Consider the following 13,510-nt stretch of genomic DNA (forward strand, 5'->3'; position numbering starts at 1 on the left):
GGGGTGAATGGAAGAGGTGGCGCAGCAAGTAGTGTGGGACAAAGCAGGAAAGACAAGGCCGGTGAGAGAGGAAGCATCCTTCCCCATTGCTGGCTGTGACACCATAGCATGTTCGTGAGGTTTTCTACCAGAAGCTACAGAGTGTGTGCAGCTCTGTCCTGCATGTTTGGAGGTGTGCTGGAAGTCGCCCAAGCCTCTATCACCCATTTTCTACTCTGGGCAGAAGCAGCCAAATTGCTGCCAAGGCCAAAATTTGTTGCTTCTCTCAAATGGATGGGGAGTCCGTTTGAAGGGACCATGTAGAAGGGAGTCACAAATCACCTCAGCAATATTCCATTGCACAGATTTATTTCTTCTGGTGAGCGAGATTCCAGTGAGGAATGGGCATTTGATGAGCTGGGAGTCTCATGTTTTTTCTAAATGGCTCCATGGCTGCTTTTCCAATTTGGGATTATGTGTGTGCGCTAGAGGAAATGAAAATGTTTCTGTGATGATCAGTAGGTACAGAAAGCAGAAAGATGCTTTCACCTGGTATCTAACCATACGTGAAAGGCAGAGAAACGAAAAGGCCTCCTCGTTGCGTCGCTGAGCGTCTCCCAGTTCTGCTGATTCACATCTGCATTAGGGACCTGCACGGACAATTTCTTGCTGTCACTTCTGCGCTCGGGCAGCCCCTGCTAAATAGACTTGTTTTGATAAAACAGGAGCTAAGAAATTAAATTAATTATCTGGTGCCTTCTGGAGAGGCAACTGGTGGGTTCTGTTCATGTGAACGGGATGTGTGGGAGCGGTGGAAAGAGAGGCTCGCTTCCTGGCTCATGTCAGTTATTTTGCACGTTATTTGGTTCTTCCTGAAAAATCCCTACAAAGCAGCCTTTCAGCTCTGCAGCTTTTCCGTTAAGTAATCCATACCAGTAATGAGGAGACACCCCCAGTCCCTGTGGCCATGTGAATGGAGAAGCCCGGGAAGGTGTTTGGTTTGCCCTGCAAGCAAGGCTTAATGGCTACCTGCACTGTCCTGTGGCCATTTCCCCTCTGATGGAGGGGGGTGATGTCTCCTAGGTGGAAAACAAAAGCATTTTTCAAATCTTTTAGCTCTCCCCAGTTTACCTCTTGCTTCCATCTGTTTTCTTGGTCAGCATTACAGCCTGGACAGGAAATCAAAGACCAAACTCATCTTTGAGAGCCAAGGGATTTCCTTGTCTAATTAATCTGCCACACTGCATAATGGGCGCAAAACGTGCTGCACGAGCAGGGACCATGTGTGCAGGGAGACTCCATACCTGATCGGTGCTCCCAAGGGTCCAACCAGTGCTGCCAACCCTAGTTCAAAGTCCAGGCTGCCCCAGTGCCGCCCAACGTGTGGTTGGGATTCTGGCTGGTGCTGCCTCATGCTCTCTTAGGATGTGAATGTCTGAACATTGAATATCTGAGAATAAATTTTTATTCCCTGCCATCCTTGTTCCTGCTTTTATGTCCTTGGCAGAAACAGAGATTGCTGTGCAGGGAACCATTGCTAGGAAGGGCACACTGGCCTGGGCGTGATGAACGTCACCAAGAGTTGCAGATAATCCTGCTGATATACACAAAAGCCAACAGGAAGCCACTGGGTGAGCGCTGTGCTGTCTTCCTGTTCGGAGCAGTGTGGAAATGAAGATGACCCAAGGTTTGTGCACTGACCTGGAGAGTCCTGTGGTCAGTTGCTTCCGTGGCTGTACGGCTCTGAGTAGCAGCAGCGTTGCGGAGGGAAGTGATTATTAGTTTGGTTGCAGACGTTTTGCTGCAGTTCATGCAGTGGTTTTCTCCTGCACAGGATTATCTGGTGGGTTTTTTGAGTCACTGTCATCATTTGAAGATTCCCAAGTTTCCTTGTAGAGCTGCTCCTGAGGTTTTTCAGATTGCCATGGCTGAATTTGTAGTGAAAAACATTCAGTAGCTGCTCTGCGTGCAGCTGTCTAGTGTGTTGGGATAACTGGATGTCTGAAAGCAGGAAGAAATTATGATTTATGTTAGTGGCATCTGCAGAGCATCAGTGTGGATAGAGATATTTTGCTCAGAACCCTTTGACTTCGCCGGTATATATCAGCCTGGCTTTAATCTGATATTACTTGAACTACAAAGTGCTCCGTGCCCTTGGCCAGCCAGTTGGCTATTGAAGGGAGGCAAGGCAGGTTTTTTTAATTGTGTTGTTTAATCACAAGAACATGCTCACGTTTCAGGCTGGCGACAGGCACCGTTCCACCAACGAAATACAAATTTTGGGAAGTGTTTGGAACAAGGAACGCTTCCCTCCTGTCCCTAGCCACAAGTCCATGTTTCATAGGCGAATAATCAGATTGCCTGTCCAGCCTCGTGCTCCGAAGGACACGCACTGCGGTGCGCCTTGGCAGTGCGGCATTCCCTCTCCTTTGCCATCAGCACAGCTAAGAAAGGAAGTCACCGCATCCGATCAGTGTCAATTAAGCTCCTCCTTAGCAGAAAACATCCCAGTACCCCTCGGGCGGTCACTTCCCTTTTCCCAGTCTTAATACCAGTCTGTCTGGGGCCAGAAGAATGTCTCATTTCTGTTCAGAGTAAAGCAAAGGTGACCGGCGAGGACAGGAATATGGGGCTTCAATAATTTATAGCTCCATGCGTGCGTTTAAACACAAACTAGGAGAAAAGTAACTAAGACAGGCTCCATGGTTGTTAAATCACCCTTCTGTAGCCTTTTCCCTGGCAGATGGAGGAACATAACTATAAATATGTTTGCAGAAGACGCTGAAGTATTTATGTGGCGTGGCACACGCACCCAAGTAGCAACTTCCTTTCTACAAGGAATGCAGGTGAAAGCTGTCTGCAAATGTTCTCTGTAGAAGAAATCTCCTGGACCACTTTAAATCCTGACTCTGCATGCAATAAAAGGTCCCGATGGCAGATGGAAGCATTAACCGCATTTTAAACAGAATGCCATCTGAGGAAGCTGAGCGCTCCTCAGCTGGCAGCGTCTCTGCCCCACAGAGGTGGTGCATACCCCTGTCACCTGCCAGGGAAGGCTCCAGGGTTTGGAATATCTCATCCAAAGCAACTGTGAGCCTCCTGTTTCCACTGTGCAAAAGATGGTGGTGCATACCCAGCCATTTTGTGTAAAAAGGGATCCTCAGGGCAGGGGGGGGGAAGGCTTTCTTAAATGAATCAGGACGAAAGTAGTTCTGGGTGACAGTGCAAAAGAAAAGCAGCATCCTCTCCTGATACGGGGAGAGTGCTGTGATTTCACGCACCTTGGACACAATGGGCTTTGGTCCCCTTCTGCCCAAACGTGGCTCGTGCCTGTAGCAGAAGCTGTTGGAGTCCTCCTCCCACTTACCAAATCCCTGGGGGTTTTACATCGGTTTCAGGCCCACCAAGTGGTTAAATAAGTAGGGGTCTCAGGGTGTATTATGAGAGAATGGAAAGTGTCAGGGATGGATATGAGCAACGTACTGAAAGCAAATTGACCTTCTTCTCCAATCTGTCACCAGTGATGGCAAAACGTGAATAGTGTGTCCAAGGACTGGGGTTGTCAGGGGCTGCGGAAGCCTAACGTCTTGCATGGCAAAATAGAGTGAAGGGGCGGGGGGAGCTAATACACAGGTGTCTGAGGCAAACAAACAACTAAAGCCCCTTGTTTATAACAGTGGTGTGTCCTGCATGCCTCTCCCAATCAGTCTGTAGAGAAAATTGGCATCGGGTCGTTCAGGCTGATGGACTTGGAAAGGGGAAGGGCCGTTGAACTGTATCTGTGGTGGACAGCGGGCATTGCTGCCCTATTTCCGCAGGCTGTCCATCTCCCCTTTCACTGCCCTCTGCCCAAAAGCTGTAGCTTATGTGTATTGTTTGGCCAAGGCCCCCCCATCCCGTGCTGGGCCAGAGGGCTGATAGAAATTGCTGTGCTGAGGTCCCGTATCAGAGAGATGCTTGGCAGCAGGCTTGTGGAGGCATCTGCTCTTCCTCACAATTCATCTCGTTCTTCCTCGTTGCAAATGCAGGCGCTCCTCTGGCTGTTCATGAAGGGCCGGCAGCCCAGGGTCCAGACGGCGTTGAACACCGTGTCTGCCACAGACTCGCAAGCTGCGGGGACGGAAAAGAGCGGGCAGGTAAGTAACGAGTGGAAGCGCCCCAGCCCGAGCCCTGCACTGGATTGGGTGGTGGTGGTTGCAGTCGGAAGCAGGGGCTGTCTTTTTCTCACTGGATATTGTGTTTTTATAAATCCAGAGGGTCCCTTCTGCTGAACTGGAGGCTCTCTTCTCCCTAGGGTGGCACTAGTCTGGCATTAATTCCTCTCCCCCTTTAGTCCCCCCTCCTTTCTTGCTTCTCTCAGGCTTTTCTAATTGGTGGATCACCTGGGACACTGCGAATAGCACAGTTCACCAAGCAGACATCTCAGAGGACCTCCACAGCATGCTGTCTTTCCCAGCTAACTCTCCCTACAGTCGCTCATAGCTGTTCCTAACCAACCTTCGCTGCTTTTTGGGAGTTACAGTGTCAGCTTCCAGCCAGTGTAACAAGTCCTACTGTGGTTGCAGCAGTGGAGCTGTGATAGAGTCTGACTGACTCTTCACCCTTTCTCTTCCCAAAAAACAAACCCAGAACTGCTTGATGATAAATAAGTTAATACCAGGTCTTTTAGGGTTTTCTCCTCACATGGATTGCTTGTAATAGATTTGGGAAGGCCCTGCCTTTGGGACTGTCTCCTCCCAACTCTGAATGTCTCATTCTGTTCCTGCTGCTTTAGGAGCCTGACTGGACAGGCTCCTAACAGCCTCTGGACAACAAACACAGACTTAACCATACCTGCCCATCGCAGCGGGGATGGACCCAGAGGGGCTGGCTGCAGTTGGCTGGGAAAAGCTCAGTGGCACCACCTGGGTTTTATCCAGCTTTGGGAATGGGCTGCCCTCAGGGGATCTGCCTGCTTTTCAGGTCTTTTACTGGTTCAGTGTCATCTGCCTGTCCTGTCTTGTGGTGGCTCAGTCACCACCAATGCTGTGGTGTGTCCCTGGTGCCATCGGCATCTCTTATCTGTGAACCAGATGACAGAGAGACCCTGTCCTTGGCTCTCCCAGTTTGTTGGCCCTCGGCCACATACAGGTCTCAGTATGCGGCTTACTGGCGCTGGAGGGCTTTTTGATCTCGGAAGGGTGTTTGAACTCTCAGGGCGTCCAAGGGTTGAAGGAATTGCTACTAGGGTTTTTATGTTGTGTTGTTGTTTCTTCCTTCCACATGTGTTTTGTAATGTTTTCCAAATGTAAATAATTTTAGTTGTCCAGGCTTGGGAGAGAAGTGTGTGTGGAGGGGGCAGGTCTTAGTGTTCTCACTCACTCCTGACCCATCTGTGACAAGCACAGGACAGATGTGCAGCTCCCAAGTGCAGATGCTTGTTTCTTGAGACAAGGAAAGGGGTCCCTGCCCGCCCTCTCCCTTCCCTGCCATCGCTCAGTCCCTCCGCGGGGAATGCGAGCCGGGAAGCCTACCTTCCACCTTGGAGACGAACCCGAGGCTGCGCTTGAGGTCGGAGCAGATGGAGTGGAGGCACCAGCGGAACTTGGCGTCGCAGCGGTATTTGTTGGCCCCGCAGGTGTCGTAACAAATGTCCAGCTGGTTACAGCACTTGGTCATGGCGGGGATACCCAAATCTAGCTGGGAAAAGAGAAAAGAAGCGTCCCTTGGCTGCCTCCTGGCCTCAGATCAAACCGCTGCAACTGGGTGAGGATTTGCAGAGCTGCTTTTCCAGAAGCTACTCGCCATAGCTGGGGCAGCAGGAGGGAAAGCATCTTTCTTCCTCACCATGTGAAGAAAGTGGTGACAGTCATGCAGACCCAGTCCAGGAGGGACCACGTTCCTTTCTCTCCTGCCTGTCGTGGGGAATTAACTCCTGGCAGAGAGGTGAGGAACAGCCCCTCTGTGACTGTTGGTTTGCATTTGTCAGAGCTCCCTAAAGAGCTCCCTGTCCTTGCTAGCAGCAGCAATGGCCTCTTCTCTTCCCTCATTTCCTGCAACCTGACAAGTCCTGCTTCTTGGCCTAATAAATCTGCCCGAAGTATTATTAATGCCTTATTTCTCATGGACGCTCTTGCAAAGCCAAGGACAAATACTAATTGGTCAGGGGAGTTCTGCTCACTTGCAGGTAAGCAGCAAGCTTAGCTAATAACCGTGAGGGTGATGGGGCAGAAGGCCTGTATCCTGGCCTGGTAACGAGGCCAGACTCGTTAGCTTGTCATAAATTCTTCCTCTTTTTGGCCTTCCTCACGTAACATTTAGGAGTCGAGTTTTTTCTGCGTGGCACTCAGCGCTCGTGGCTGCCCACATAAGGAGGAGGTACTGCAGAAACACCCCGAGGTTTAAAGAACTAATCTGATATGGAAATTGGGCAGGAAGGGGAGGGTGTTCCATAGCAGGTGTCTGCCCCATTGCTGCAGACATCATGCGTAGCACTAAGGCTTGAGCTAAATAGTAATTCCTGTTCTTAGAGCCTCCTGGGAGTGCTTTTCCTGGTGATTCCAATATGATTTCATTAATTGCCTTTAAGATTCCATGTGGGTGCATCATTAAAGCCCATGGGTTTATTTCAGTGCTTGGAAGAGGCAAAAAGCACGGGGGGACATGAAGGGCTGGGTGTGGGGATTGCATTTGAGCATTGCTGCTGCTTGAAAGTTCTGTTCCGTTGCTGAGCTGGACAGGGCTGAATGTGTTTCCTGTCTTATTGCATGGGCACTTGGTAAAAATATGTTTTTCCACCCTGGTGCCAGGTGTCCCCTGTCCTTCTAGAGTTAATCTGCTCAGGAAACTTTCTCTTTTGTACCTTTTAGAGGTACAACCATAGCAACAGGCCAGTCCTTTGTAAACATAGCTCCTGTCTACACAATTCCTGTTTTGTTGCCACCAGCAGTTGAGATCTTAATGTCTCCCTGACTGACAGCAAGTTAGGCAGTGCTTGGCCTGATGTGTTCACCTTGCTTGCTGTCGGCAGGCAGCTGCCTCTTTTGGCAGTCCCAGGCTGACAACTTGTCCCCTGACACAACAGAAGTGATAACTTCTTCCCTTCTCTGGAGCTCTGGCTCCAGCTGCGAGGAGAAGCCATCACAGGGTGGGTGCGTAGCACAGCTAAGCCTTTTCCCTCCCCGAATATCATGAGCTAGTTACTGTGATTAGCAAATTGCATCATTTGGAGATTGTGGATGTGGCAGTACATACACTTTCAGGTACCTTGAGCCCCAGAAAATAGGAGCTACAACCATTGGGTTCTTGAGGTTTGTAGTGAGGTCGTGGCATTGGAGCCTTCCCTGGGAAAGAAAGGAAAAATGTTAGGAAAGCCAGTCTTGTCAAGAGTAGCACCAAACAGTGAGGCGCAACAGGCAGCTCCCCCTCAGGCTGCACCCCCAAGCATTTCATTCTCCTCCAGGACACCCAGTGATGCTGACCCTGCTGTCAGCCCAGTGCTGTGGAAGCTCGGCAGCCTGGCTCAGCTTGTAGCTCCTCCAGCCTGGCTGCCAGAGCACCATCTGAACTGGGACCCCCACGCCTCTCAAATGCTTAACCCGGTCTGAGGCCAGTCCCGAGGTCTGGGACTCTCCCCAGCCCTGACAGATGGGCAAGTCCCTCTTGGCAGCACGGGGTTTTGAAGTTGAGCAGCACTGGAGCTAGTGCCTCAGATCTTTCAAGTCTCCTAGGAGCTTTTGCTTCCAGAGAACTCTGCACAGCTGGGATCACCATCTGTGCTTTTAACTCCTCCAAGAAACTACTGGCTTAGCAAGGAGGTTTCTTTCCATCCTCAGCTCATCCTCAGAGTGTTGGTGAGCTACTGCAAAGCCATGCTAGACCTCACTTCACTGATCTTGCTCTGAGCAGGAGGTCATCTGGGTCCCTGTTTTCTGTGTGTGGTGATGCGCTGCTGCCTTTTCCAAATAGATTCTACCCCTTTACCTCTGCCTTCCCTTAGTAGGCTTCTTAATGTGCACAGAGGAGCAAGAATTTCCTTCGTAAGTGTTTACCCGATGTAGAAAGAGACAAGCAGACAACTGGCTACCAGCAGTAATTCAATCTGTTGTACTTTGAAGATGTGCAAACCCTCCTCCCTGCCTGCCAGCCTGTCCTGGGGCTTTGTATAGGGCTGGTTTAAAGGTGGGAGAGCTTTCTCCCCTGGAGAAGTGGTGTAGACCACCCCCTACAGAGTGAGGTTTCTCTGTACTGTCCCTCGGTGCGTGTTGGGTGCTTGTTCTGTTTCTGTCCCAGATGGATCTATAAAAGGGAGATCTCAGTCACAGAGTGGGGTGTTCAAACAAGACATTCCCTGAACTGGGAAAACCTTGCAAGATGCCAGAGTGGTCCAAGAAGAATGTGTGTGAGCCGAACCTTCTCTAAGTCCATCACTTCCAGGGTTCAGTTTCTGCATCCCTAAGCATGGCTAAAGAATTTACATAGACGCAAAACAGATCTCAGGCAGTCCTTCAGGCAGGGTTGGGCTCTTTTAAACTCCACTTCCTCTGTTTTCTTCTCATCAGCACTGATGCTCATTTTAAGGTGCTTTTCCCTTTTTTTCAGTCAAGGTCCCTGAAGTACTGGTGGTTAACATAACCATAAACCTCCTGTGTTCTTGAGAAGACCTCACAGCCAAATGCTCCACAAGGCCTTATGCAGGAACATCCCCAGCACATTCTAAATCAAAACCTGCCAGAGTGGTTTTGTTGAACCAACAGATTTGCAACACACCAAATCCTGTCTGGCCATGAGAAGCCAACAGCCAGTTTTCCCCAGCACCATAGGAAATGCCACATGCACCACGGAGCTCGCTGTCTGCACACCAAGGCAAAGCTGCCGAGGTGATGTTGCCACCGGGTGACGGCATTTGGGTGGGAAGGTGTTTCTCAGCACAGCGGAGAACCACCCTGTTCCTACCTTTGCAGCCCCTTTTGAGTAGGTCAGATCTGCTGCGTGCTTGGGATGGGTTTTGTGTGCAGAAAGCATTGCTTCAAGTGGGGGGAGCAGAGTTAGCCTTGTGCAGAGAGCACGCATCACTTGGGTGCAGCACTCCTTCGTTATGGGCTTGTCCTTGTGCCAAAAGTCAACCCAGCCAGTGAGGTGTGCTGACACAAGACAACTTCTGAGTCCATGACGTTGCATGTGACATTGTTTTGGTGGTTGTGCTGTAGAGAGAAGGGATTATATCTGTGTATGTGCAAAATCTATATCCCAAGGCTCCCAAGCCATAAAGCGAGAGGAGGGGGCTGCACGTAGGTCTCGCTGCAATTCAGAGCCCAGTTGCTCTTTTAGGAAAGGGATGAGAATTGAGACTCAAAATTGTTCCTCAAGCAAGATCGGAGGCAGGGGAAAGTTTAAAATCCAAGGTGGATTTTGCATGATGGAGTCAGATTTTAGCAGTGTGCAACACTGATGATAAGTTAAGGTCCTGCAGCACGTTGTCGGTTAGTGGGATAAGGTGGCAAATCAGAGGAGGAGACTGGGGATATGGAGATAAACCCTTTTCCAGGGAAAACCTTTCCTTAAGCTGAAGTTACAGCTGTTAAAATGTCACAGAAAGTTGTCCTGAGGAAAAAAAATAATCTCAGGTGAGAACTGTGTTGATCAACAAAACATTGAGCTACCTTCAAGAGGAGCCCTTGTTGGAAACCTACCCTCCTCCTCTCTGAAAACCAAAGCTTAATCATTTATGAAGTGCCCCTTTTATGAACTCATTTGTAGCTAGATAAAGTCCGACACACCACAGTTAACCTCTCTCCCACATCTTGTTTTCTAGCTAACAGAAAAACAAGAGGAAAGCAGAAATACTGGGCGTTGCTCACTACGTAAGTTCTCTTGTTATCATTTATTGCTTGCCCATCCTTACAGGCACGTCTGTGACAGCGGGAAGGGACTCAGTGGGTCCTGCTGACTGTTTTGCCAGCTGTGTTTCACCCAGGGGCCTGGTGCAGTCAGTCTGCAGCGCGGCGAGGAGTGATGCTGATGTGTCAAAGCACAGCGTTGCTGAGGAAGCCTGTTCTTTGGAAGACGTATATCAGGGTGCTGCCTTGTTGGCATTGCCTGAGAGGAGAACTGAAGTTGAGTTTCTAATGGGAAGTGGGTTTCCCTGCTGCATTTTAATATCTCCAGGCTGTTGTAGCTATGCCAAGAGGCTGGAAAACACCCAGCTGGCCAGAACAGCTGCTGCCAATGCAGGAGGTCTCCAACACTGCAGTACTGGGACACTGACAGGGGGAAGTTAACCTATTTCTGGGTGAATAGGTGTTCCAGGGGCTCCTTGCTGTTTGGAGGGGTCCATTGTTACTTCTCTGCCGCAGGCAACCAGGCTTTGAGCAGAAAACGCCCATGTTTACGGCAGCCTCTTAGCGCTGTATTGGAGAACCTGATGTCCAAGGCTCTTTTCTCACAGCCTGGAAAAAGCACCCCCTCATCCATCCTGAGCCCTTTAGGACCAACTGCTGGGCAAAACATTGAGTTCCTGCCTGGCCAGACGGCTGAAGGAAGTTACCAAAGGTTTACTCCTAGTTCAGGCTGCTTCTGCCCCCGAGCTGCCCAGAGAGATTTTGTAAGGAGGAAGGGATATTTGCCAGCAAATGCTAGTGTAACCCTAATGTACTGATTTGAGGGGAGTAATCCATCAAGTTGTTTATTTTCAGACCTTGCCAGCTGCTGAAAAATCAAGAGGGGACAGTCTTACAGCTGGAACAGCCCAGTGCTATGTTCTCAGCTGAAGATGGATGTGGCGATCACAGGTGAGGCCTGACCTTTATCGTGGCAAAGTAAGCTATTGTTGGTGTGTCTTGGCTGAAATGAAAGAAAGTAGAAGGAGTAATTCTTTGCTTCATGCCTGGGGAATAAAAAATCAGGCCCTGGTTTGGCAGGAAGATGGTAAAGATGGTTTATGTCCGCTCTTTTGGGCACAGACTGGGTATCGCTGGTTTGGATTGTCCCTGGATCCCCTCCACTTCATTTGCAATGTCTGTGCTAGAGACCAGCATGGATAAATGGTGCTAGAAGGGCCCAGTGAGACCCTTGGAGGCACACAGTCAGCGTTTCAACCGTTTCCTCCTTCAGCTGGTGATTAATGAGTTGTTCTGCAGAGAATGAGAACAGGGCTAACGATGTGCGTGTTTGGTTTCCTTTATAGGTACAGCCTTTCTCCAAAGCTCAGGATGCTCTCAGGGAGCAGGCAAGCACTTGAGTTGTTCTGTGGAGATGCTCTTCCCTCTGACTAGAGCGCAGGGCTGGGACAGCAGGGCCAGAGAGAGCCTTGGGACGTGCACAAGACCAACAACCTCTCCTGGATTTGGTGAGTCCTGAGACTCCCTGGCATGAGCCCTGAGCGTGAGCTTTCCCAACCCTTGCCTCAGGCATGCTGCAGTCCCAGCTGCCAGCTACCTGGAATTTTGCTTGCTATGTTAAGAAGGGTTTTAACCCTCTTCGAAAGAAGAATTTAAACCCTCCTTGTGGCCCCACTTCAGCAATAGGTGGGGCCATCTGCCCCCTCACCCTGACCCGGAGCTCGGGTCCCAGTCCTGCAGCACGTTTCTCCTGGCACAGCCTGTGTTCCTAAGAAATGGGAAGCAGACAGACTGAAAGCATGTGGGTGGGACCTCTCCACAGTGTGGACTCTGCAGCAGTGAAAGACAATGCTCAGGGAAGGACGGGGACGAAACTGCTCTGTGCTCCTCACACCTACCTTGCCTGGGCAGTCACTAGGGCTGGGGAATGAAGCTGGGAGCAAAGGCTGGACGGGCACTTGTGGATGGACTGGCTGCGGTGACAGAGGACAGGTACTGCTGTGGGGACAGTTGTGAGAGGCCAGGGTGTGTAGGAAGCCTCTTTGCTGTTCCCAAACAGGCTGTTCTAGCAGGAAAGCTGTAAAGCACCTCCACATGCCCAGCCCCCTGCCCTCCCCAAGCTGTCCCCCACTCCGTCCTGCACCCAGGACAAACCAAACTCTTCCTTTTTGGTAAATTGCTCTAAAGTCCAAGGCAAGCGGCAGCTGCCTCATTCTGCCTTGAGTACTAAAGGTTCCTCCATGGTGACAGCAAGTCCTGTTTACCTTCCTGTTATCTCCCTTCCTCCAGCCCAGGGCATTAGCCAACTGCTGAGTAACACGCTCCGAAGGTTGCTGAGATTAGGGCCGCTGACAATACTATCAACCCCTTTGGAGTCGGGTCTGCACTGGCGGCTCATCCTCCCCTCCACAGCCTCCCTGCCTTCCCTGGCCCTCCTCTCCAAGGGGTCCTGGCAGCCGGGCAGCCTGGTTACCCCCAGGCCCTTCCCGTACAGCCTGTGCCTTTCCTCTCATCCCCCTGCACACAGCTCAGAGCCTTCGAGATGAGGCTGTTCTTAGTGAAAAGGAAAGAGGAGGGTTTGGCGTCCCTGTCCCTGTGCTGGCACCAGCAGGAGTTGCGACTCTCTGCAGTGACTTCTCTGTGCTTAGTGTAGCTGGGGGTCAGGCCATGGGTAGGAGCCGGTTGTGGTGTCTGGGAAGGAGGGTGCTGTGAGTTTCCACATGAGAAGGAAAGAGAGGAAAGGCCAGGGAGAGAGGGGCCAGCAGGAGCGAGGTTCTCTTACCGTATCGGCATCGGTACTGACAAACGCCATTTTTCCCCCCGAGCAGTTCCAGAAAGGAGTCGAAGTAGCCGTTAACCGTTTCGAAGCTGTCCCGGATGGCCCCGATGCCCCAGTCCGAATAGAATGACCCAGCTTGGGAAGTCTGGCGAGCGGTGTTCTCCTGGGGTGTTTCCTCGGTGCATTGCCCTAAGCCCAGGGTCAGGCACAGAACTGCTGCCTCGAAAAGCAGCCGCATGCTGCAGTCCAGATCCAGGCCCCGCAGTGCTCGTCCAGGCAGATGCGCGGGCAGGGAGGAGTGGGAATGAGCTGTTGTGCCCAGGAGGCAGGTAAGCACCCCTCTTCCCTGGACTTTAAACACGGCCGAGGGAGCCGGCATGAGGTCACCGTGATCAGAGTGCAAAGTGCACCAGGGAGATTTGGACCAAGTTCGTTTCGCGGGGGTTGAGTTTGCACAATCCCACGGGAACAGGCTCAGCCCCTGCGGCACTGGGGCTGCAGCATCCCCAAAAGGGATTGACCACTCCTAGGTTGTGTGGCACACAGAGAACCTCTGCCTGTCCAGCTCTGTCCCCAGCCTGCCGGGAGACAAACAGTAGCTTTTTGTCCAAAATTTCTGCGTCTCAGGCAGCAGGAGTGAAGGCAAGCACCCCTCACCTTTTCCCTAGGCCTCCTGGGCACGTGACAAGGTGGGACAAGGCATCCACCCGGCCCGGCTTTCCTGCTGTTTGTCTTCCTCTTCCGTGCTTGTCCCAAAGTTAACAAATGCTACACAACACCTTCCCAGCCCCAGCTATCTCAGGGAACTGCTGCTCAGCAGCTGCAGAAGTGAGGGCCTCCTGAAGCGGATGTGCACGGCAGGTACCTGCAGTTGTCTGACCTTCCTTTGACCCACCATGGTTGCAGATTTCCCCCTCCCTGTGCCAGTTTTTCT

General features: G+C 51.2%; 1 protein-coding gene across 2 annotated transcripts; it reads right to left on the bottom strand.

Moving 5' to 3' along the window:
- Nucleotides 1-3,540: 3,540 nt before the first annotated feature.
- PLA2G12B (phospholipase A2 group XIIB) lies at nt 3,541-12,818 on the bottom strand. 2 transcript variants are annotated; one of them, XM_084264977.1, is made up of 4 exons: nt 12,580-12,818; nt 7,225-7,301; nt 5,493-5,658; nt 3,541-4,089 (listed from the first exon to the last, which is right to left on the bottom strand). In XM_084264977.1, the coding sequence occupies exons 1-4, from the start codon at nt 12,812-12,814 to the stop codon at nt 3,971-3,973; spliced, it is 597 nt and encodes a 198-aa protein (XP_084121103.1). In that variant the 5' UTR covers nt 12,815-12,818; the 3' UTR covers nt 3,541-3,970. The 2 variants fall into 2 exon arrangements, with proteins under 2 accessions (XP_084121103.1, XP_084121102.1); XM_084264976.1 differs by having other exon boundaries at nt 7,213-7,301.
- Nucleotides 12,819-13,510: the final 692 nt, after the last annotated feature.

This window comes from Gallinula chloropus, assembly GCF_964237585.1.
Source record: "Gallinula chloropus genome assembly, chromosome: 5".
Lineage (NCBI taxonomy): Eukaryota > Metazoa > Chordata > Aves > Gruiformes > Rallidae > Gallinula > Gallinula chloropus.